Source organism: Tachypleus tridentatus, chromosome 12, assembly GCF_004210375.1.
Source record: "Tachypleus tridentatus isolate NWPU-2018 chromosome 12, ASM421037v1, whole genome shotgun sequence".
NCBI lineage: Eukaryota > Metazoa > Arthropoda > Merostomata > Xiphosura > Limulidae > Tachypleus > Tachypleus tridentatus.
In genome coordinates, this window is record NC_134836.1 from 15,969,108 (window position 1) to 15,993,618 (window position 24,511).

The 24,511-nt window shown below is 32.7% G+C and overlaps 2 protein-coding genes across 4 annotated transcripts in view; one reads left to right on the top strand and one right to left on the bottom strand.

The window, feature by feature from the left end:
* LOC143234974 (nuclear pore complex protein Nup50-like) overlaps positions 1 to 13,137 on the bottom strand; it is a 59,785-nt gene extending 46,648 nt beyond the window's left edge. For 2 of the 3 annotated variants that reach the window (XM_076472673.1, XM_076472672.1), the window contains exon 1: positions 12,752 to 13,137. The gene's annotated coding sequence lies outside the window, so the exon portion shown is untranslated. The remainder of the gene's footprint in view (positions 1 to 12,751) is intronic. The other variant, XM_076472674.1, reaches the window with a different exon arrangement.
* A 130-nt stretch (positions 13,138 to 13,267) lies between these two features.
* LOC143234973 (PHD finger protein 21A-like) overlaps positions 13,268 to 24,511 on the top strand; it is a 59,152-nt gene continuing 47,908 nt past the window's right edge. The window contains exons 1-3 of the mRNA XM_076472671.1: positions 13,268 to 13,549; positions 14,231 to 14,263; positions 22,483 to 22,548. Coding sequence (XP_076328786.1) covers positions 13,496 to 13,549; positions 14,231 to 14,263; positions 22,483 to 22,548 — 153 coding nt within the window. The 5' untranslated portion in view covers positions 13,268 to 13,495. The remainder of the gene's footprint in view (positions 13,550 to 14,230; positions 14,264 to 22,482; positions 22,549 to 24,511) is intronic.

The window sequence follows — 24,511 nt, forward strand, 5'->3', positions numbered from 1 at the left end:
AAAGGGTAATAAAACTTGTATCAAATCTTGAAAACATCTCAGCTCCTAGACATGAATATCATTCTGAAAAAAAGCATCTGATACTTTACTGAAGCACCTAGTTAATCTTACAAACCTTTCTATTGCAACTGACACTTTCATATTTTCATGACATGTGGAAAAAAGCAATCATAACATTTATCCCAAAAAGTTCAACTAACATTAGCTTTAACCTTAACGACTTCAGACCTATCAATTTATTATGTTGTTTAGGCAAACCATCACAAAAAGGCTCGTTTTCTTTGCGAATAAAATAACCTGATCTCCAATACGCAAAACTTCTACAGGAAAAACAGACAGACCACAGACCACTTAACTTGACTCACAGTCAGTGCTTAAATTATTCGATAATGATCAACCCATAGTAGATGTCTTCCTTGATGTACATAAAGCTTTTGATAGCATATGGTACCATGCAGTAAAATACAGACTTCAATTTATGAACATTAGCAGCTCCCTTATCAGACGAACTTCACATATTCTAATTAACCACACTGTGGCAATTAAAGTCAAGAACATACTTTCCCAAACAATAAATATCATAACAGACATTATGCAGGGATCAGTTCTCTCTTTACTCCTTTACATTATATTTGTTAACAACATTCATTTCCCTGATCTCACCTACACATATTTTTCTCAGCATGCAGATGACATTGCTGTTTGGAGCATCTCAAGAAACTCACTAACAGTGGTCAAAAAATCTCTTAATGTTATTAGTAACTGGTACAATGATTGGCAAGTCATGTAAATCTCATCACAACCCAGGACATTATTTTCCTCAGAAGTCTAAATAAACACTTCAAAAATTTGAAAGAGTTAGAACTAATAATGTCAAAATAAATATATGCCTGAAAGTCAAATTTTTTGGAATTATTTTTGGCAGAAGACTTATATGAACAGAGCACATGAAAAAACTATTCAACCATTACTAAACAAATTAATTACCTCAAACTAATTGCAGAGTCAAACAAAGGATGCAAAGCTAGTAGCATTATACACATCTACAAAGCTTACATTTGCTTAATAATGTCAAGTCACCATCTGAATGTCACCAAGAATGCTTGACAAACTACAACACCAGGAAAACTGCTTTAAAACCAGCCATAATGCTCCCAAAATTCACTTTTGTAGCTCGCTTACACAAAGCAAGTAACTTATCTCTTTTAAAAGATAAGCAAAACACACTAGCCACAAAGTACTACAAACTAGAAGAAATAGGAAACAGACTCATCTCTGCTCTTCACACAAAACAATATCACCATAAAACATGAACTGTGCTCAAACACAAACAACATGACACTAGTTTTCAAAGGAAAGGGCAGAGTAATAATGTTATGTCCTTGCTTTTCACATAGGATACAGGACAGGTAGATTAACTGGTGCCTGTCTTGTGAAAGTGGATTTCCTTGGGTACCACCATTTCCCCCACATCAATATTTTTGGCATAGGATTTACAGATCTCCACCACCTTGAAACAGGGACATTCAAGCCTATATTTAGATTTATGCTTAAGCTTACTTTCCTTTAAATTACACCATTATCAAAAATATTTGGTGTTATTTATCCTATTTCTGTGAGCAGATAACAATATGTATGTGTGTGTGTGTGTGTGTGTGTGTGTGTGTGTGTGTGTGTGTATACACATTTATAAATTCACATGCACAGGCCTGCATGTTTAATATGCTTTCTGGACACCGACCACCAGCTGTCACTGGATAGTATCTATCCATACTATATCATTTTGTCACCTCTTTGCTTCAGCTGCACATTTTTGAAACTGGATCTGTAAAAGGTAAAATCATCCAAACTCATTCTAATAAAACAGCTCCAATCTTCCATGACAAGCTTATCCTGATTTTTAACAGTGGGGCAAAATAAAATAAAAATATTCTCAAACACCCCAGATGGGACCTGCTGCAGTTTTTGTTCTGTAAAACAAATCCTTCTTCTCTACTCTGGTATTACAATATGCAATAATTATATCTTAAAAGATGCTACAATAACTCTTGGTTACCATAACTGTTTCCAGAGCTTAAACTAATTGTTTCCTTTTCATTAAAATCCACATAGACAATTTCAGTATCTTTAGTAGAACACAATTGTCAAGACAAAGTATTCTTCTTTATCTCTGTTATTACAAGCTGTGATAAAAACTTTACTTTTTCACTTTTACCTTCATTTTCACTAACATGGCCACCTACATACCTACTAGCTGACCGAAGCCTAGATGTTTCTACCTTCAAAGTACGAGATGTTATGATTTAACAATAGTCATTTAAAGCAACAATAAAAATGAAAAAGGTTCAAGTAATGTGACATCAATTCACAAGAACTGAACTTCACAACAAATGATTCATAAACAGTTAGGAAAGCAAACCTACAATCAACTATTCTTTATCAAAATACTAAACTCAACACTACATACTTAACTCTCATATTAAATTTAAATGAAACAGTTGCGTACAGCTAACAAGTATTATAGAACTTACTTCATGTATCTACATGGAATAGGGCAAGTTATTAGTAAAATTTTCAAGTTTGTTGTATTAAAAAATTAGACATGTTACAAAATTATTTGTACTTAAAATACATATCTGAATTGAGAATGTGAATCCGATTCCAACTTTGACAAAGTCAGAGTGAAATGTACTGTTTATGTGAAGCACAAAATTACCTTTGTACATCTTACAGTTTCCATATACTTGCTCAACCTACAGAACCTTTAAAATGCATATCTACAATTTTTTCCAGCATCCCTGTAATTTTTCCAGTATTTACTTTCCTCTATCACAAACTTATCACTAAGTCATTAAGGCAAAGTAAAATAAATATGTACCATGTCAAATGATATTTTGTGAAACATCATGGTATGAATACTTTGACCACCACATGGTTAACAGGATTTACTGTTAATTTATTTATTATGATTATATAATACCTAACAGGCTTTTTTTTTTATATTTACCTCAAAAAAACTATATACAAGTGCCTACATACAACACTTTATCTATCCTTTGTGCATAGTGGTTAGGACATGACATTGTATATTCCACGTCAACTACATCCACAACACATACCAATGGAAACTGACACCCATGTAGGAGTAGGATGAAGAGCATACTGTTAATAAGTTAACTGTAATCCAAAATCCAGCCACCAGATACCAATATTCCTGGAAAGAGGTTCATACCACTGGAAGGTTAACTGGGAACTAACACCCATGTGGAGTAAGAAGAATCTTACCAGTGAAAAGTCAACTACAATACTTAATCCAGCCATTTGACAAGGGTAGGAAAGAGTGGCATACTATATTTACCTCAAATTCTTAAGGCCAGAGGGAACAAAAAACAACTGACCCATGAATGGGCACATAAATGTAAGATCTGGGAACCTAGCATCTGACATAAAAAAGATGTCTGAGTAAACCATCTCCACAAAAAGTGAAACTAATCCAAACATAGTAACATCCTTGGAACAGGAAGTATTGAGGAATTGTATGAGGGGGAAAAACCATAATAATCTGTAAGTACTTCCATCATGACCTACAACATGGATGGTGTAACAAAAGTATAATTGAGGGAGAAATACAGACATCTGTTAGACATATGGATGTATATTGATTGGTTCAACTTTAAATTCAAAACTCAGCTACTGGAAACTGACATCCATGTGAATGTAACATGAAGGATTTCAACTGATGAAGTGAACTGCAATTTTATGGTCCCTACCCTAACAGTTTGAAACTGGAAAGTGCTAAGGATTCCCAATTTCATTGGAGTGTCTGGAGGAAAGTGCAATGAGTGACAATAAAATCTTATTTTTAAAATCAAACAACACCAATTTATTCAATACAAAGCATGACAGAGATGGGCAGCTATCCCCTCACATTTACATAATGTAGTCCATTGGTGAGTACAGTCCAGTACAAGCACATTTTTGTTCAAAATTACATTATGAGGATAAACCTAAGTGATCTTGTAGAAAATCCTATGTCTGTAGTGTGCATTGAGTAGCCATGGAAATATGACATGTATATTGACATGGTCATACAATGTGAATGTGATCTGTTAAAGAATACAAGATCAGGCACTACTTGTAACAGAATGGGATCCAACATTGCATAATAATAAAAAGGAAAAAAAGAGCCTCTGAAAAGGAAAGAACAACAACAAAAAAGTTTACTCAGTCAAAGTCTCACTGAATTCTGAGAATGGCTAAAGAGGAAAAAAGATGGCCTGAAGAAGAAGAAACTGTAATCTGTTGTAAAAAGTGAGAGTTGAACATATTATGGATAGTCCACATACCTGAGTGAAGAAGGACTTCTAAGAGATGACAAAGATGAAACATTAATGAAAAGTAAGGTGTTGAATTGAATGAGAAGACACATAGAACAAAATACAAAAGGAAGATGATACAGAGGAATAAGCCAATCTAATGAATATCTAAATTAAAGTGGTGAAGGTGAATGGTGAAACATTATGAACAGAGGTTGGCTGCCAAGGAAGAAAAAGACAGGAATAGGTACCACAGAATGGAACCATGCAGGCAATATAACAGAGAAGAGCAAGAACAGCACATAGAAGCCTATCCAGATCAGACCAAGTATAAAGGTGGCAAACAGAAGGAAGGAAAAGTGGCTAAACTGAGAAATAGTAGCCTCACTATCAATCAAAGAGTTAGGGGAAAAAAATGATCTGGAGAAAGGAGAATATATGTAGAATGATAAGAGCATGTGAAATATTGATGGCAAATAAACAGAACACTGATATTCACAGCTGACAGAAGGAAAATGTAAGGGAAAGATGAAACAAGGAGTACTGAAGGACAGGTTCAGATGTAAGTAAAATAAGGCAGTGCTGAATCACATGAATATCCCCATCCAGAAGAACAGCCTACCACAATGGATATGAAAGGAACACATCAACATGTAAAAAGTAGGAGAGGTAAATACTTGTAGTATTGAGAAAAAGAAAAGATATGAAACATAGCTGCCAGAAAATCAGAGATTATGGAAACAAAAGATACCAATACAAAAGTCAAGTGAGAAAAATCTGCATGATGATGAAGAGTGGGTTGATCAGAAAAAAAACCTTGACCCAGAAACCAATGATAGTAAACATTCAACTTATATGAACTTCTATAGAGAAAAGGTGAATAAAATGAACCAGAAAATGGTGAGGAAGGTAGAAATATGAAACAAATTTTTTTAGGTTATACACACACACACACACACACACGAATAACCAAAAAAATGACAAGTTACTGAATAAATATCACAGAATTCCACTAAAATTTATTAAGCTTAATAACCATGCTGTATCTCAGTCTAAACAAATATTATATTTAGAGCAAATCACCTACCTGCTTGAAATCTTAGTTCTAAAGAACAAGATGGCTTCCTCACACATTGAAATGGCTGAGAAAACCATGAGGGGTCATTCTGAACTTTCAACTGGTTATTCTCATGTCATACATTAAAGTAAGTGTATATAAGAAAGATGAGCAGGGACACTATATTTGATTCAGTACAGAAGAAATAACTGAGAAAAAGAAATACTACGAGATTCTTATTTTACACTTCAGTTTGTCCATATTGGTAATTTGAGTTTCTAATTGATACGAAACTATACACTTAGTGTTTGGACATCACAAAAATCTAATTTCAACCAGTTCTGCATTCAACATACCATGCGACTTACTAAAATCTATATTTAGGTGTATTTTTATAAATATTTACTGACATACAGTAATTGAATAAAGTATTACACTAAAATCTGAATTATAATCTATGGCTTAAAACCAAACTTACTGACACAAATTCATAAAGTAGCAGCTCAGTAACTTTTTTAATGTGAGTTAACAAGTGTGATGACATGGCCTTTTATCAGTGACTTGTCTGGAAAAGGTTAACAGACAATTTACAGAATTAAAACATTTTTTGAATGTTAATCCTAATATTAGCAAACTGCATATAAATGTATTCTAATTAAATTGAATAAATGATCACAAAGATTACTGAAAACATAAAACTGGCAAAATGAGTTATGGGATTTATTAAATTATATATCAAAAATATGAACGCTTTAGATCCCCTGTGAAACTTCTTTCTCCACAATACTCATTTGTCAAACACTGAAGAAACAATTTTTCAGAACTGGTTAATTTGATATACAGGGTGTTCAGAAAGTCACTGTGCAGTTTTGTAATCATATTTTATTCAGTCTATTTCAAGCCAGCAAATGATAGTGGTGTTTAGAAACAAAATAAGAAGGATCCAGGCCTGTACTCATGCCAATGGGAGTCACTTTCAACATTGTTTATAATTGTCATTCATATTTACCTCCTGTATTCTATATTGAAACATGTCTGTTAATAAATATATAAGTGCACAGTGATTTTCCGAACACCCTGTTGAATACCATTATGTGATATGTTGTTATGCTTGTATAATTTATCACTTTACTCATGTTCTTAAAGTTTAACTAATGAAAAGAACATTTTGAATATGTGTCTTCTGTGTGCAACATCTTCAAATAAACTGTGCATACTGTCATACCAGTGAACTACTTTTTTCTTGAATGCTTATTCAAGCTACTTAAAATGAATGAATATCTATTGTTAAATTTAATAAAAATAAGAATGTTACATAAACCCCAATAAATCATTTCATAATGAATGAATACCTATTGTTAAATTTAATAAAAGTATGCTACATAAGTTCCAATCACTCATCTTATAACGAATGAATACCTGTTGTTAAATTTAACAAAAATTAGAATGGTATATTAATCCTATTTACTCATTTCATCAGTGTAATTAATTACCTGATGCATTAAGTATTCAAATATTTTTATTCAGGTATAACAACTAGTTTTTCAACAAAGGAGTACACTATACAAAACAACCAGTGTACAAACAATATTATGGCAGTTTCACAATGATTTATGCTGTTGCACTAAAGTTCCCTTAGAAACATATACATACTAACATAATATTACAAAAGGCATCTAAAAACTTATCTTCAGTCACATACTAGCTTTAAAATAAAGATTAAATATCAAAATTAACAACAACAACAAAAAAAATATCAAGTCAGAATTGTAAATATACTGATTAATGGCCAGAAAGTTCATCTCTTAAATTAGATTCTCTGTCATGATAGCATTTGTTGATAAATACCCAATTTAATGCATAATGATTCAGAACTTATTGATCTTCTAAGGCATCTTATATAAATGAAATGTTCTTTCTTCTTAAAAATATGCCAATTTATTTTGACTTAACAGATAACACTATGTAACATGAATTTTGTTCCTGGATGGTATGTGTTATTTCTTAATTGCTTATGTTGTAAAAGTACAGAAAATGGCCATTATTCCCTTCAAACTTTGATTTTGTGATCTGGATAATGAAATTTAGAAATCAACCTATTTTCCATGTCAAAACAGGCAAATTTGCACAAGGTCTGAATGAAACAACATATGAATCAAGATTTACATGTATTTATACTAAAGTTATACAAAAATGAACAAAAATCTTTAGAAGTGACTAGGTTTTCAAAATTTGCAACTGTAATGTAAATCACTTTCACGTATCAGCCCTCAAATATAGTCTCCCATCATGTTTTCGTTATACGTTCCTTGGTAGCAGCATTCAAAATCCAGTATATCTTAGCAGAAATGCTTGCCTTGCTCCTCTGAGTATGCTACCATGTTCTCCTTGAATTTATCAAGATAAGCAGCAAGGATATGGACTTTCAGGGACATCCTGCAACCCATTTTGCCATAGTTCTTCACCACAGCCTCAACCAGTTCCACATAATTTTTGGCCATGTGATTGCCCAAAAAGCCCCAACCCACTGTAACAAAGTTGCCCTAAGCTTTTGTTCCTTCCTACTGAGCTTCTTGAGGAATTCTGGGCACTCCAGAATCTTCTTTATTTGTGGTCCAATGAAGACACCAGCTTTGACCTTTGCCTCAGACAGCTCAGGGAAGAAGTCTTGAAGGTACTTGAAGGCTGCAACCTCCTTGTCAAGAGCTGTAACAAATTGTTTCATGAGACCCAATTTTATGTGCAATGGTGGGAACACCACCTTCTGAAGGTCCAAAGTGGCTCACACTTGACATTGTGCCTCCCCACAGAGAACTCGGTCCGTTGTGGCCAGTGCTTCCTGTTGTAGTGTGCTGTGGTGTCCCTGCTGCCCCAAAAGCAAAGATAACAGGAAAACTTGGTAAAGCCTCCTTGGAGACCTATCAGGAATGCCACTATTTTGAAGTCTCCAGTAACCTCCCAGCCATACTCATCATACTTCAAGGCTTCTAGCAAGGTCTTGACACTGTTATATTACTCTTTGAGGTGCACCAAAAGGTATTTAAATTTTAAAAGGTCTAAAATTTGTATAACATAAGATCTTACTATTCAAGGAAGAAAAATTGTCTGTCTTTCCTTCTAGAGTTTTTTTTTTTGCATTGCTCACAGGTAAAATGAGGTGTCCAGAGTTTGTCTTGATTCTTGACAGGCATGTTTAAACATGCCTTGTAGGCTTCATACATTTTAGCAGATGCTGTCACAGAGTACTTTTTTGCTCTTGTCTTGATAAATTGGCCACATACATTGCAGAATGTGTCTGCAGAACACTTGCAGCTTTTTGATGCCATCTCTGATAAAATCAGATAGGTCTATGTGTTCACTTAGGCAGCTAGAACTAAACTGAAGTCCCTGTATATTATATGGAAAGTTCTAGAAAATTCTAGCAAGTTCTACAACATTCTAGAAATTTCTTGAAAATTCTCTATCAGCTACTCAGCACTTAATCTACCTGGAATGTTCTGGAAAATGGGTGAATTTGAAAATTTCATTACACAGGTCCTAAAAGCAAAGTTTAAAGAGAAAAATAAGTCTTTTCCATTTACTTCAGGCATAAATAATTGGGAAATAACACTTTCTTCCCAGGAACAAGAAAAAGTGAAAATTTTGTTACATAGTGTAATCTACTTTATGTAGTCAGTCATAATCTTGTAACAGTTGAATGAAAATTATTAGAACTGTACGTGTTCTTATGCATTCACTGAGGAAATTTCTTGTTTCATGAATACGTTTAATTTTTTGAGGATGTTGCTTGTTATCTGAATGAAAGAAAGGGGTGTGGGGTTTGGTGAACTTGCATTCTGAAAATGCTTTTGATAAGATGCCAAGCAGAGAATTAATTTTAAAATAATTTCATCAGTACAGGATGAGAAAACCTAGATTATTAGATTGAAGGGTGGTTGGAAGAAAGAAAGCAAAAAGGTTTTATTAATGGAGTTAAATCAACTAGACCAGTGTTTCTAGTGTTGTCTCAGGGTTTAGTGCTTGGCCTTTTTTTTTTTTCTTTTTTTTTTACATTACTGACATTAACAGGGTCATAATCAGTAAATTTTACTAAGTAAATTAAACTTTATTTATTTGTTTCCATATTGAAAATGTTGAGATGATACAAAATGACTTGGATCAATTGGTAAGTTGGACAAATAGACTGCAAATTACCTTTAATTACAGAAAGTAGAAGGTCATACTTTAGGATTACAAAAATTTTAACTGCATGTTTAGTTTAGCTGGTAGCCTTATCAAAAGCATAAATGAAGAACAGGATCTTAGTATAGTAATAGATAAATTAGCCAACCTATTGAGGCAGGACTCCATTGATCACAGTAAAGTTAATCAAATTTTAGAATATATTTACAGATATATTGCTGATGAGAAAAAATTATCTCTTTATAAAAAATATGTAACTAGTTTGATATTACTTGATATGATGCAAGCAGTTTTGGACTCCACATCCAATCAACAACACTGACTTACTGAAAGGGGTTTATAGAAAGGCTGCTAGGATTATTTTGAGAATAAGTTCTCTTCTGTTGGAAAAAGGGTAAGCAGAAATCTTTTTGAAGTTGATCACATTATACAGGAAACAATACGACAAAAGTCCTTGGTTTCTCTGTGCTACATTTCTTAGCTAACAGGATGACAAGACATAAGTTTAGCATAATTTACAGAGAGTAAGGAACAACTTTGTTCTTCAAAACTATCCTTGAATACAAACCACTGAAAAAATTTAAGTTAAAGCCCTCTCACTTTTTTTTTTTCAGAGGGGGGGAGTTAACAGTTCACTTAAGCTCTTATAAAGTGCTGCTGCTGATAGAAACTCATTCCATAAGCTAATCATCCTGTGAGTAAACTAAAACTGTCTTAACTAAAACTTAAAATATCTTCCAAATTTTAAACTTACGATATTTATGGGTAAATAGATGATTTTCTTAAAAATAAAGGGTGGATTTAAATTTTTACTATTCTCAGGGGCAGATGTGGAAGGACAGCCTTAAAGAACCAAAGAGTTTTTTCTTATCTGTAATGTTATGTAGTTTTGGGTAGAGAGAGTCTAGATGGGAAAATGGGTTCTTGTTATTTGGAAATAAAATAACTCATGTGGATAGTTATGGATCTTGAAAACTTTTTTCTTTGTAAAGAATTCTTCTTTGTGGTGCAATAAACAGGAAAAGCATTGAAATCAACATTTAGTTACTTCAAATATTGTACTTCCTTTGATCATTAGAACTACTTATTGATAAACAAAGTATAACTATTTCAATAAATACAAATTCATATTTTTGTCATGTTGTTAGAGTTGCAATAAAAGAATTTAAGTCTAATATTCTGTTGGGCTATAAAATATTCTATTAATAACTTACTAGTTTCTTTATATTTTATATAAACTACTCTCTGCTCCATAAGAACTATTTATGAATGAATTATCACATATTTTGAAAATCATAATTTTAGAATCATATATATATTTATTGAGCAATACCACACACACAGGTACAATATGGATGTTTCATATATGTCAGAAAAATTAATAGGAATAATGAAAGAAATATATCCAAAAAAAAAACTTAATGGTGTATATTTGCTCAATATTTCACCATTTTAACTTCTTCAGGAAAAGAACTTCAAGTGTTCTTTTGCATTTTGTGGCAGCAGCATATAGTGTAGTTCTTCAGAAAAAACTGAAAAAGAATCAACCTTCATGTTCATGTAGATTTTGTGCAAAAAGATAACTTGCTAATGTTATTAATGTGGCAACTTAACTATTGTTTTGCCATGTTCGAAAGTCATAATAGTAACGTTTACTACTGTTCTGTATTTTGTACAAAATTTGGCAAGATCTTAATAGACATTAAAGTATGTTGTACAGAAAAAATGTCACAATCTGGTATGCCAACTGCTAGCCTTTGCAGTTTGTTGGGATTGATAAAACTGGTAATTAAAGGGTTGAAAATAGAGAGATTTCAATCAGAATATCCAACAATAGAATGGTTTTAATTGCCAACTGTTGCAGATTACTTGATCAGAAAGGCAATGTCAATGAGAAATTGAATAATATCAAAGTTGTTATTATTAAGTACTTTTGAAATAATTATAGGAAACTTTACTTTTAGACATACTGATAGGGACTGTTTGGAGTTACATAGTGACAAACTTCTTGAAGCAATTTGGAACAGTTTTCTATACCAAAAAGTGACAGAGCTAACCAATGATTGTTAAACACTAGTGAGGATATGGTTGCAAGAGTTAAGATGAGGGAGCATTTGGGAATGATGGATAATTGCGTAATTAGGTTTTATGTATAGCTACATGTTGATATGAAAAGAAATTTTATTTCTCAGTTTTCAGAAAGTTAATTTTGAAGCTATAGGATTTATTATTAGCAAATTTGGATAATGAGTCAAAAAGTAATGTGGAATAATTTCAGAAATTAAAAAAACAAACGTAATATTTCAAGGTATACAAATTCCTAAGAAACTATTTTTATAAGGGTAACAAGGAAAATTAGACCTAGTTGGCTTACTAGAGGAATGATGATGAAACTCATCATATACTTTTCTGATAACTCAACAGTGTTCAAATACCTGAAGAGAGGCAAAATTCTAGTATTACCCTTACACTACTTTAACATTGATGTATGAGTGATGAGTTGCCCTGGAAATTGAGTTTGGAGCCAGAAAATCTTAAATAACATATGGGCAGTGAAACATTAAGTCCTTCAATGATATCCTTACACATTTACATCAAAGAAAATAAAGAATTTAAATTCACTCTTTATATCTCAATAACCAATAAAATCCCACCTTACTCTTACACTCTTGAAAGTACTGCTGACTGCAACACATTCCAGTTAGCAGTATTATTACTGTTTTGTATTAAAGTTCTTAATATTCGTGATTTATATAGCCAACAGGCTAAACCTTTTTTAATTTAATTTTTAAATTTGTAAATCTGGGAAATATAGTTTCAACTTATGATAAAGCTTATCCTAAAACATAAGAACAAAAGGAATAGCTCATATAAAACCTAGCCGATACTAAGATCAAAAATAATTCTTAAGCATTTTTATTCAGGAGGGTTAGTTGAGGCCTAACTTCGCTCAACTTTACCATTTCCTTTATAAAATTCTTACTACAATGTGTATACTTATCTCTTCGTATACAGGTTAAACCGTACAATTTCGATTTACCTAGTAAAATTACGGTTTAATATTATAGAGCATAATATTTTTGTAATATTAATATCACAATTTAACTTAAACACTTTGTTACAATGACCTATGAAATGTAATAATTCTCAATTACGTTTCATGTCAATATTTTATCAAAACGTTCACCACACTCACTGAAATTTAGTTTCAATCAGCCTTTTTAGTCTGAGTTAGACAAACTTTCTGTTCCTCATGTCAACCACCTGTGCACATCCGCCATGGAATAGTTATGGTAGTGACAGTAAATACGCACTACTTGCACATTTCTACAACCTTCTAACCTTCTTTCAATACGGTTTAAAAGCTTATGGCCGGGGTCTATAAGTACAAGCTATAGCAATAAGCATTGTAAACACGGTGAAACTGTAAAAGCAGTTGTGAATATATTTTCTCCATTGTATACTTATTATATCTTTTGTACCAGTATTCGACTGAAAAATACTAACACAAAAACATATATCACTTTATGAATGTTTCAACCCAACATTCTTATTGTTAAAAAGTTTCTCTTGCCGCAAGATACATCATTCTTTATACCGAACAACCCAATCACGTTAGATATTGTAAAAATGTAATCCTTCCGCTTTAAATATTTGTAAACCCAAAAGAGACAGAAAATTTGAAACAGTATAACTAATTGAATTAATAAAGAGCTTGACTATTTTAATCAGTTCTACATACTTTTCAATGAGAATTTTATCATTTACTTTAAATTAGAAAATCAAATTACGTACATCGTTCTCGGGCAGAACTTGTACAAGAGTATCGCTATACTTTCTGTACGAGTTCGATCGCTGAGCTAGTTTGAGGTTTTTATTTGGAAAGTGGGTGATTATACTGTGTCCCAATAGAGTCGATTGGGTCTTTTATTTTCAAACTATGGACCTTCAGACTCTCCAGAAACAATTGAAGTCAGCTATCCAAAAACACCAGGTATGTTTTATCAAATTTATAAATCTTTCTTCATCTTCGTAGTTTCACTATATCTGGATCACAACTGAAAAGTGAAACCTGTGCGAGCTCAAATTTGAAAGTTAGATGAAACAAAGTTTGCATTTTTGTACAGCTATAAATAATGTGATGAATTATTGTTGAATACTAATTTTGTTAGTACTTGCGCTATCGTAGTATTATTATTAATACTGATAGTAATGCCAGTTATACTTGTACAAAGTTATGAAAATTTAAGTAAACTTATTAAAGTTTTGGAGGACATTATGCGAATATATTTACACTATTATTTTACAGGAAGGGATTTCGGAAATTAATGCGATTTTTATTTAATTTTAGTAATATTGTCAGACTTTTTTCAAAGCTGTATTGTGTAAAGAAATCTAGTAATACTAAGTTAACAAGTTAGAGAACAAGCCGAAGGTAGTAGCACTAATAATGTAACTGCTAGCAAGTTGCTGCGCTTGTAATATAACAGCAGTCTTTAACTTGTGTTTTATGTCAAATTTATCGTAACTGTACATTACAACAAGAGTTTAAAACTATTTTAAACGTTTCAGTTGTAACCTTATAATAGTTTTTCAATGTCATTTTTTTCATTAAATGATATATATATATATATATATTACTGTATCTTTATATACATTTCTGTTTTTAATTTAGATTGTGGTGTCCAAAATGAGAGACGATCCTCAGGTAAGTTCTTCAATGTTCGTACTCTAAGAGTAGTTATCGATTTTTCCAGACGTAGAGTTTATAGTGAGTTAGTGTTGCAGTGGCTGCAGAGGCCAATTTGTTTTTTCCACCGTTACCTAATATTTTAAAATCGCTGTTATGAGGGAATAATGGTATTACTGTGATACTTTTGTTTCAGTACAACCATGAAGAAATCAGAATAACTTTTAAATGTCATAACAGTTAACACAACTTAGGGAGAGAATATCTTTCAATTTTGAGAAAATGAAACTTGTGCAACTTCAAGGTACAGCAACATATTATATTTTGAGAAATAATATAAATATACTGCAGACAAAGACAAATATAGAATGTTGGAATTCATTGATTAAAATATTAAGTTCAAGAAGAAAAAGCAATTTTTTAAAACTTGGCCTGTTATTTAAGTCAAATTTGAAAGTCTGCAATCAGTTTTAGTTTAAATGACTTATTTCTTAATTAGTCTTAAAAACTTACAACTAAACACTTATCAGTGGTCTTAAGAATGTTATCTGTTTAGTGTAGTTAAAAATAATTGATTCAGGTTAATGAATTTGACAAATTACTTACAAGCATTTTTGTAGAGTTGCATATTAATAGAATTGATAGTGGGATCAGAATATCTGGCTCAGAAGCCTGGAACCAGCCATGTATATTCTTTGGTGGAACTAACTTTCCTTTGTAGTTGATAAATATTGGAATATTGAATACATTTTAGTGTGTATGTGTGAGCAAGAATTTTAGGGGAAATACATACATAATTAATTTAAGGACAGCAAAGCATCTTTTGGTTCAACTAGGCCAGCCTGTCCACTGAACCAAACTCAAAGTTGTCCATCATACCTAAAGCCAATGTGCTTAAAAATCAAAACACCTTCATAGAAAAATGAGGCCTTCTTAACTTAATATAATTCTTACCCTGCCAAAATATATACAGTTGCATTCCCTAGTCCTACCATTCCCACAATTAAGTAGATACTATCAATTCCCTTAACAATTATAAACACCTAAGCATGATGTCATCTAACTCTTCTATTTTCAAGAGAAAATAATTTCATATATCTTAACCTGTTCTTGTATGACAATTTGTTTTATCTTGGATGTCATCTTAGTAGCTTTCTTCTGAAGCTTTTTCCAACAATTCAGTATCTTTTTAAAGGTCCCAAAACTATATACAAAACTCCAAATATCCATTGATGTATATGATGAAAGTTTAAATTTTTAGATTTGTTTTCAGTATTTCTCTAAATAAACCTGAAATACTGTTTGCCCTCCCACTAACAACAGCAAATTGCATGGATGACTGAAAATGGTGAACTAGAACATCAAACTTTTTTCTTAACACTGTTAAGGTTACTCTTAATAAGTTTATACTCATAATTGAAATTGTATCCTAAATGTATTTAATTTTATTTGTTATTAATTAAAAGTCATCTTCATTTATTCATCCAACTTTTCAAATAATCCAAATCCTTTTGTAAAGCAGTAACATTATTATTACAATTAGGAACACTGAAAACCAAAATATTACTATTACTACTACTACTACTACTACTACTACTACTACTACACCAACCACAGCGTGTAACATGAGTGTACACGGCATGGCAGAAACAAACATGGAAAGGCTAGCATGGGCATAGCAATGGGCATGTACAGGAATGTGTGAAGGATGAAACCTCTGCTGGCTACAACAGGATATATGAAGTGCATTCCATCTGGACAAAACATCCAGTGGAAATGCCTTGTATAAGATATTGAGATCAACATGTGTGGTCCTCCAAAGTCACGAATATCCAGGTTAAGAGAACTAGATATAGTTATGGATATAGGATAGAGAGAAACAAACAGACGAGTGTTATTGTGACGGTTTTTGTAACCAGCCTATTGTCCACATTTGTAGCAGGCCATAGTACCAAACACAGTGATAGTAAGCATTATATATGAATACGTAGTCTGCCCAGGGAACAAACATGTAGTAGAAGTGCCTTGCATAAGCTCCTGATATAAAGAGGTGCAGTTTGTCCAGGAAAACAATATCAAGAAGAAGCACCATGGATATATAATATTCAATAATTTAGCTAAGTATGGTTTGCCTGAGCAAAAACATCTGGGGTAAGCCCTTTGAGATATGTTGGATTATGCCAAGTGTAATCCATCTGGGCAAAAAACATTCAGTGAAAGTGTCTTACATAAAATTATAGAGATCAACAGGGTGTAGTTAAAACAGACAACACCCAAAAGAAAGCACCTTTGATACACACGTAAAGCCCAGTACAGTCCACCTGGGCAAAAAACATCCAGAGTAAGCACCTTGGATCTTGAATATTTTGTTATTGCATAATCATTGTTCAGTAATGAGATAATGATGAGTCTTCTTGCTAAATGGGTACACATTATACATAGTCTGATTTTGTTTGTTATACAAAACTCAGTCAGAAGGAAACCTCCTTAGTCCATGACTCCATCAACTGGAAATTAGAAGTGGCAAGGACTCCTGTGCTCCACAAGAAGCAAGGAAGAGGGCAATGCATATTGGGTAGTACCAAAGAATGGCAAGCTGAAGACAGTGCAATAAGTGTCTCCAATTCCCTATTTTGAAAAGCAGAAAGATCCCAACTGGCAGAATCATGGGTCAATATGGATGAAACAGTGATAACACACACACACACACACACACACACACACACACACACACACACACACACACACACACACACACCCATCACTAGCTAAGCAGTAAGTGGTCTTATTGAAACACTCCATCTCAACAGAGAGTGTTTTTGGAGTATACAGATTTCGTGTTAATAAAGCAGACCTGGCCAGACAACACCTGCCACCAGGTGGGATCTTGAAATATGTTGTATATGAACTAAATAAAATAAAAAATATGTCAACTAACCCCAGTCAAAGGCAAACAGACATGTGAAATTGCCAGAGGACAAAGAAAATGCCTACTTGAAGAAGACACAGTTAAATCATGCAAATAATGTGCAACAAATGTATTGGGAGATGTCCACATAATTGCATGAATAATGTCTTCCAAAAACATGGAGAATTCAAGCAGCTAAAGACAGTTAAATGACAAATTTGCTGTAAAGAAACATTATGTAGAAGTAGGAGAAAACCCCCAGTGGAATAAGATATTGAGTGGGATTATGAGTGACCCTTTCCAACTAGATCAGAAAACCCCACTTGCTTAGCTTCTCAAAAAAGTAAGGAGACATGATTGAATGACTAAACACTAGGAAGAGATGAGCAGGAGTCAGTAGTCCATGAAAAGGTGAATCCAAAGAGCCAACAGGTGAGAATAAGTGGCAAAAAGGTATACCACTCAAGAAAACACCAAAGAAGGACCAAATAATAACACTTGGAACCGGAAGACATGACTCTCATGGATGAACCAGTGAAAATGATGTGACACTGGAGCAGTTGAAATATGAAGAAAGACATTAGTCATGATAATTTGACTAACCAGAGTGAAGAGAGGTAGCTCCAGATGGAAGTTATGATTTTGTATCATGCACCACATGGTCAAAAGTATGTGGATACTCCTAATTAGTGGGATCAGCTATTTCAGCTGCACCCATTGTTAACAGGTGATTAAAATCAAGCATACAGTCATATAATCTTCATAGATAAACATTGGCAGTGGAATGTGTTATATTCAAGGTCTTAGTGACTTTCATCGTGGCACTGCCATAGGATGTCACCTTTCCAACAAGTCAGTTCATCAAATTTCTGCCCTGCTAGTGCTGCCTAGGTCAACTGTAAGTGCTGTTATTGTGAAGTGGAAATGTCTAGGAGCAACAACAGTTCAGCTACAAAGTGGTAGGTCATACAAGCTTATAGAACAGGACCACTGAGTGCTAAGTGTATAAAAATAGTCTGTCTACTGTTACAATACTCACTACCAAGTTCCAAACAGCTTCTGGAAGCAACATCAGCACAATAACTGTTCGTCGGGAGCTTCATAAGATGGGTTTCCATGCCAGAGCAGCCATACACAAGCCTAAGATCACTATGCGAAATGCCAAGCATCAGCTGGAGTGGTGTAAAGCACCTCGCCATTGGACTTTGGAGCAGTGGAAACGTGTTTTCTGGAGTAATGAATCACGCTTCATTATCTAGCAGTCTGATGGACAAATCTGGGTTTGGCAGATGCCAGGATGACTCTACCTGCCTGAATACATAGTACAAACTGTAAACACTCCAGAGGAATTGGAATCCCACCATGGTCAGTTCACTGTCAACTCACCAAGCAATGTCACTCTTGGTTTGGGCGAGGCTCTTTAGTTCCAGTGAAGGAAAGTCTTAATGCTACAGCATACAATGACATTCTAGATAATTGTGTGCTTCTAATTTTGTGGCAATGGTTTGGGGAAGGGCCTTTTTTGTATCAATGTGACGTTGCTCCTGTGCACAAAGCAAGGTCCATAAAGAGATGGTTTGCTGAAGTTGGTGTGAAATAGCTTGACTGGCCTGCACAGAGCTCTGACCTCAACTCTGTTGAACACTTTTGAGATGAATTGGAATGCCAACTTCAAGCCAGGCCTTTTTGCCTGACTTCACTAATGCTCTTGTGGCTGAATAGGAGCAAATCCCTGCAGTCATGCTTCAAAATATAGTGAAAAGCCTTCCCAGAAGAATGGAGGCTGTTATAGAAACTAAGGGGGGACCAGTTTAGTATCATTGCTCATGGTATTGGAATGAGATGCTCAACAAGCACATATAGGTGTGATGGTTAGGGTCCACATACTTTTGGCCATGTAGTGTACATTTTCTCATGTACAACTTTTCCATTCACTTAAAGAAGTATGACAGTCCAGGTTAATTCAGAGAGAGCACTGCCCATTAGTAATTTAAATGTAGCAGATACATTACATAATACAAAAGGTAATAATAAGTTACCACAATCTATTTCATGAAGTAAAGGCTATCCTCTCTCCAGTTGCTTTTTCAAATTGCACTGGTCAGTACATACTCTTAAGATTCAATGTTGAAACCAATTTTGATTCAGATAATAAATTCAGAATAGTCAGTATTTCATGCAGAACCTTAAAAATCCTTCTTTCTTCTTCACAGGTACAATAGGTGATGCCCCAGGAATAATACTTGGTTCTGTTATTCCTCATTCCTTCATGGCTTATACATTTTGCAAAGCTTGGCCATTTTTACAAGTCAAGTTATTTGCACAACTTTTAATGTTGTTGACGTTCTTTCCTGCTTCTTCAGTTTCATCACCAAATCCTTTCTGTACCTCAGTGTCTTTTTGTACTGCTTAAGTTCTGCCAGTTTCACATTTTTAAACTTCTGCAAATTTGTCTTCAATCACATTAAACATTTATTTTTATTCACCTGTAAATAATTTTTTTTTTTTTTTTAAATTCCTGCCTCTTATATTTTGATCATATTCCTATAAATCTCTTCTTGGTCTTCTTTTAATTTTCTGTTCCATTCTTCCTGATCTTCAATTATATTTTATAAAATTTTTCTTATTCTTCTTTTAATCTCCAGTAATACTTGAATCTCATTTCTTGGCTCTATGGTCATCACCTTAAACAGTTATGTGTATTTACAGTTTATTGTATTTTCACCCAAATAATTCGTCTTATGATGCAGCTTGTTATAACATTATTCCTTCATTAGGCTGGTTCTTTTGTACTATTTTATGAAAATAAGACCAAGTCCAGATCATGGAACAATAGCAGATAAGATTATTTCTTCCTTAATTTTTCTACAAACTGCTTTCTGTTGTTGTACACTATGATAACTTGTAGGCTTAAGTGTGCACAAATGATGTTCAAATGAAGATCCTTCTGTAATTGCACTAAAACTCATGAAATTACAAGTTACTTCATGTTATATCAGTGGTATAGAAAGGAGTTTCAAATTGGGAGTGCTTGGCAAAATATTCAAGTTTTACAATGATAGATTGAAAGTATAAGGATCTGTTTAAAACAGCTCTTTCTAGAGGGAGTTTGTTAGCATGTTTCTCTCTAGAAAATTAATATAATTTACATTAAGCACAAGAGAATTCTTGAGTTAGTATTATTCTGGTATTTAAATTTATAAGATAACATGTATGCTATGAGTGTAACTAGTGATAGCTCTGAGAAAATGAAGCTATACTCATGCTGGGTGATGTCTTTAGTGTTTTTAAAGAATGGTGATATTTTTAAAGGAAACAAAGAATTGGTGTTTTTATGACAAAAACAGTCAATTTCAAACCAAGTATCAGTGATAGAAAAGTAGTATTTTTTTGTGTTAGAAATTCATGTGTGCATCAAACTGATATGAGAAGTGCCAGTACTTTGATACAATCACAGTAAATTTTAGAGAAAAATAAAGTTGTTAATAACTGTTCTGAATTTGCTAGTGAGTTCAAAAGTTAAGGTCAAGGTTTGTCAGTTCATAACTTTTTTAGTGATCAACAATTAATCTCTTGATGATGAGAAGCCCACTTGAAGTAAAATTGTATTCTCAAGACAGCTTGTATGGGTGTTAAGATTTTAATTAACATAAAGTACAGAACAACATTTCAACCTTCTTAGATCATCTTCAAGTTAACAAAGAGAGTTTGCAAATGACTTATCAGGCACATGTCTCGGGGAACTAGAGTATAAATGGGTACAGGGTTGTAGAGGATGTTGCAGTTAGATGTTAGCTTATTAACTAATATAGGTATAAAGATGTTTATTTATAGGGGTTCAATTTCTGATATTAGGAGTACATAGTATGCAGCAGTGTAAGGTTTTCTAGTTGTTTCTTGGAATTTACTATTGTTTGTTTGTTAATACTTCACTAAAATGTTTCTTAAAAACATTACTTACTGCTAATTTCAGAAGCATCCAGTTAAAAACTATTGTATGAAAATGTAAATAATTTTATAGTTAAATTACTCATTAAATATTATGTACTGTTTTACTGATATATCTCTAACTGTTGTAGAATAGCACTGTAATGTGATGAATAAATTTATGATATGAACCTGTTTTTTACTAGACATACTAATTATTATTGCCTATTAAAAGTTTAAAGCTAAATACCTCCAGTAAAGAATTTTTAAAAATTTTAATATATGTAGTTTACCAACTTGCTGGAGAAAGTTAGATGTAATTTTATTTGTGTATGTTGTGTTGGTCAAGTAAGCAGTTTTTAAGATTTTTAAGTTTTGAAAATTTGGTAAGGAAGGTGTATTGAACACAACTTGAAGCTTCTAGGGTAATCTATGTTTTAAATTTTAAAAACTTATTATGCTGTTGAAAGGAATAAATGTTACTAAGTTCTGACTTTTTAAAATACACATTTTCAAAAGAGAAATGGACGAAAATTAGAAAATGCTAATCTTCTTTGTAATGCACTTGTTTGTGATATCCTCACATTAATAGGACATATAATGGCAATATTAGATTGTTTCAGAATAAAAGTTTCTTTAATCCAAAAATTCAACTTATTTTAGAGTGAACAGTATGAGATAACTTAGCACATGTACTACATTTTTTCTCTTAGCTTATAAGTGGGTTTATGAACACAGATTTAAACATAATGTACCCTGAATTGGGCCAGGGACAATACATCCAATCTTGTAATTGGTTTCTGCAACTCTGAAAAACAACTCTGAGACCACTATGAACCCAATTTCACTTTTTTGACAAACTTTCACTCCATTTAGTGTAGGGAAGCTAAAGCTACCAAAGAGGTTCTTACCCCCATAAAAATCATTGCAACACATGCCCATGTACCAAGTATGGTCCCTCTAACTTGTAAGAGGGTATGAATACAGTTTCAAAAATGATTACCTCATGAATTTGCATTTAGTGTCACACTCAAGCTCATTGGCCTTACATACCTATGCTTAGACTCTCACCATGTTTAGGCAATATGGCATTTTATGCTCCCCTTATTGCCGAGTATGTTTGTCATATTGGTTCTACTAGCTTCAAAACTGTGGGCCGCACTCCACACAAATTCATATAGGATGAAAACAAAATTCTGTCGTTACTATTCATTGAGATGCCCCTTATCTTACCTTTATGTACTGGAATACTAATGATAAAAATGTACCACTGAATACACACATATTATTATCATTTGAAATTCAACTATTATATGATTGAGAAATTGTGACTGTAATAACCACTCAATGGGTTTTTAATAGAATATTATACTCTCTTATGCATCCTGTTAATTTCTTTCAGAGTATGGTTCTTAAGAAACACCTACATGATCTTCAAAGTGAAATTGAGAATCTTAGTGAAAAACAGGTATGTCTTCTATTCAATTATGCCAAAGTGCAAAATTCATTCAAATTTTTAATAAAACTGAGAGGATTTTATACGGCTGTAATTTTTAACTTTTAGTAAATTAAATTGAAAGTTATAAGAATTACATGCAGAAGGTGGAGAAGCTTCCTTTCATCCAATAAATTTTTAGGAAAGTACACTTAACACTTTCGTAATTTGAGTGTTGAACAAGAACTTATGTTTATATATTTTATGCATTTTAGTGTTATTTTTAGATTTGACCAACAGTTACATCATTATCTTAAGTTAATAAATTGTATATTGTCAAACTTTAAATAGTGTGATACCTTAGCCACAAATTAAAATATAATCTTTACACTTGTATTTATTGCACTTATAAGTCATAGTTCTCTTCTTAGTCTCTTGGTTGGTTTGTTGCTGGGATCTTTGGGAGAGAGATATCTTGCTTGAGGGCATTCAGCTTCCAACTTTGCCCCTTGGATATCTCAGAAAAGCTTCTTTTCTCAGACAATTGATTTTTGCAGGTATTACAGATTTCACGGAATCCCAGGCGGATGTGGCCCATCTCCACTTATGACACACTTATAGCCAGTGGTTTCTCATTGGGAAATTGAACCCATTTCAACCAAACATGCCCGTCAAATTTTGTTTTTTTACTTTTTTTTTTATTTGGGTTTAGCTTCATCTGTTGTCACTTTTTAATTTTTGATACATTAATTTCTATAAAAATTTTCAAAATTAATGTTAAGGCATAATTGTTCTTTTTTATTTTTGTAACATTAATTTCCGAAAAATTTCAAAATGGAAACTGTAATTTCTTGTTTTAGTTGCAGTAGGCATTCCAAGTACTTCAGTTAAAAGTTAGTTTTTCTCATCACACACATTGCTGCATCATAAATATATGTGTTGTATCATGTTAAAATAATAAACATAACTATTAGTGCAGCACTATTTAATCAGCCTTAATGTACACAAACCAAATAGCCCAATTTTATATTTAGATTAAGACAACCATTGAAAACATTGAAGACCTATAAATATGAAATGATCTGTTCAACAATGAAGATTATTGTCTAAGTTAGGATTTTAAGAAAAAAACTTTAATTTTGTTTTTACAGAAATATTTGTTAGGAAGCATACAGTTGTATCCAGAACTTAGCTTAAAATTCATTCTTTAACTTAGTTATCAAATGCCATTCCACATGGAAATGGGTTAATTTTTAAAAAAAAAATTTTATAGCACTGTAGCCAATCAAAATTGAAGGCTATCAAAAGTTTAGTTTGTATGAGTAATGATAATCTTATAGGGAGTAATATTTGTTTAATTTTGTACATTTTAGAGAGGTGATGGATAAAATAGAGAAGATGCCTAGAGAAAATGTGTTTCAGGTGTCACATTAGGAGAAATTCAGGATTTAAAAAAAATATTGTCTTATAGAATTAAGAACTTAAAACATATATTATTGTAATATGGATTAGAGAAATAGTTTAATAAAATTTTGAATGCAAGTCACTAAAACTTTGTGTCATCTGCAGTAAAGGATACCCATGGCAATAGGGTTAATTAAGTGATCTTATTGTTTCGTTTGTATGTCTTCATATCACTGTTTAGAGTGTATGCCTTCTTAGACTCAAAGTAAGGAACTTTGCATAAGTAATCTGCATTTAACAGCGTATTGGTTATACATACCATAAACTTAATGTGAAAAGCCTGGAACATACTTATTTACAACTGGAACAAGTAGCAACATGAATATAAGAATGAAGTCAAATTTCTAAAACTTTTTCTTTTCTTGTTTAACTTACTCGCTTTTACATTATATTTTTACATGATTTGCTCTTTTAAAATACTTCGCTGTTTTCTTTATATGTTTGACCCCTTTATTCTAAGTTGGATTTTTTGTTCATCTAAATTGTTTTGATCAGATTATGTTAGTGATGGATGACAGGTTTTTTATTATGT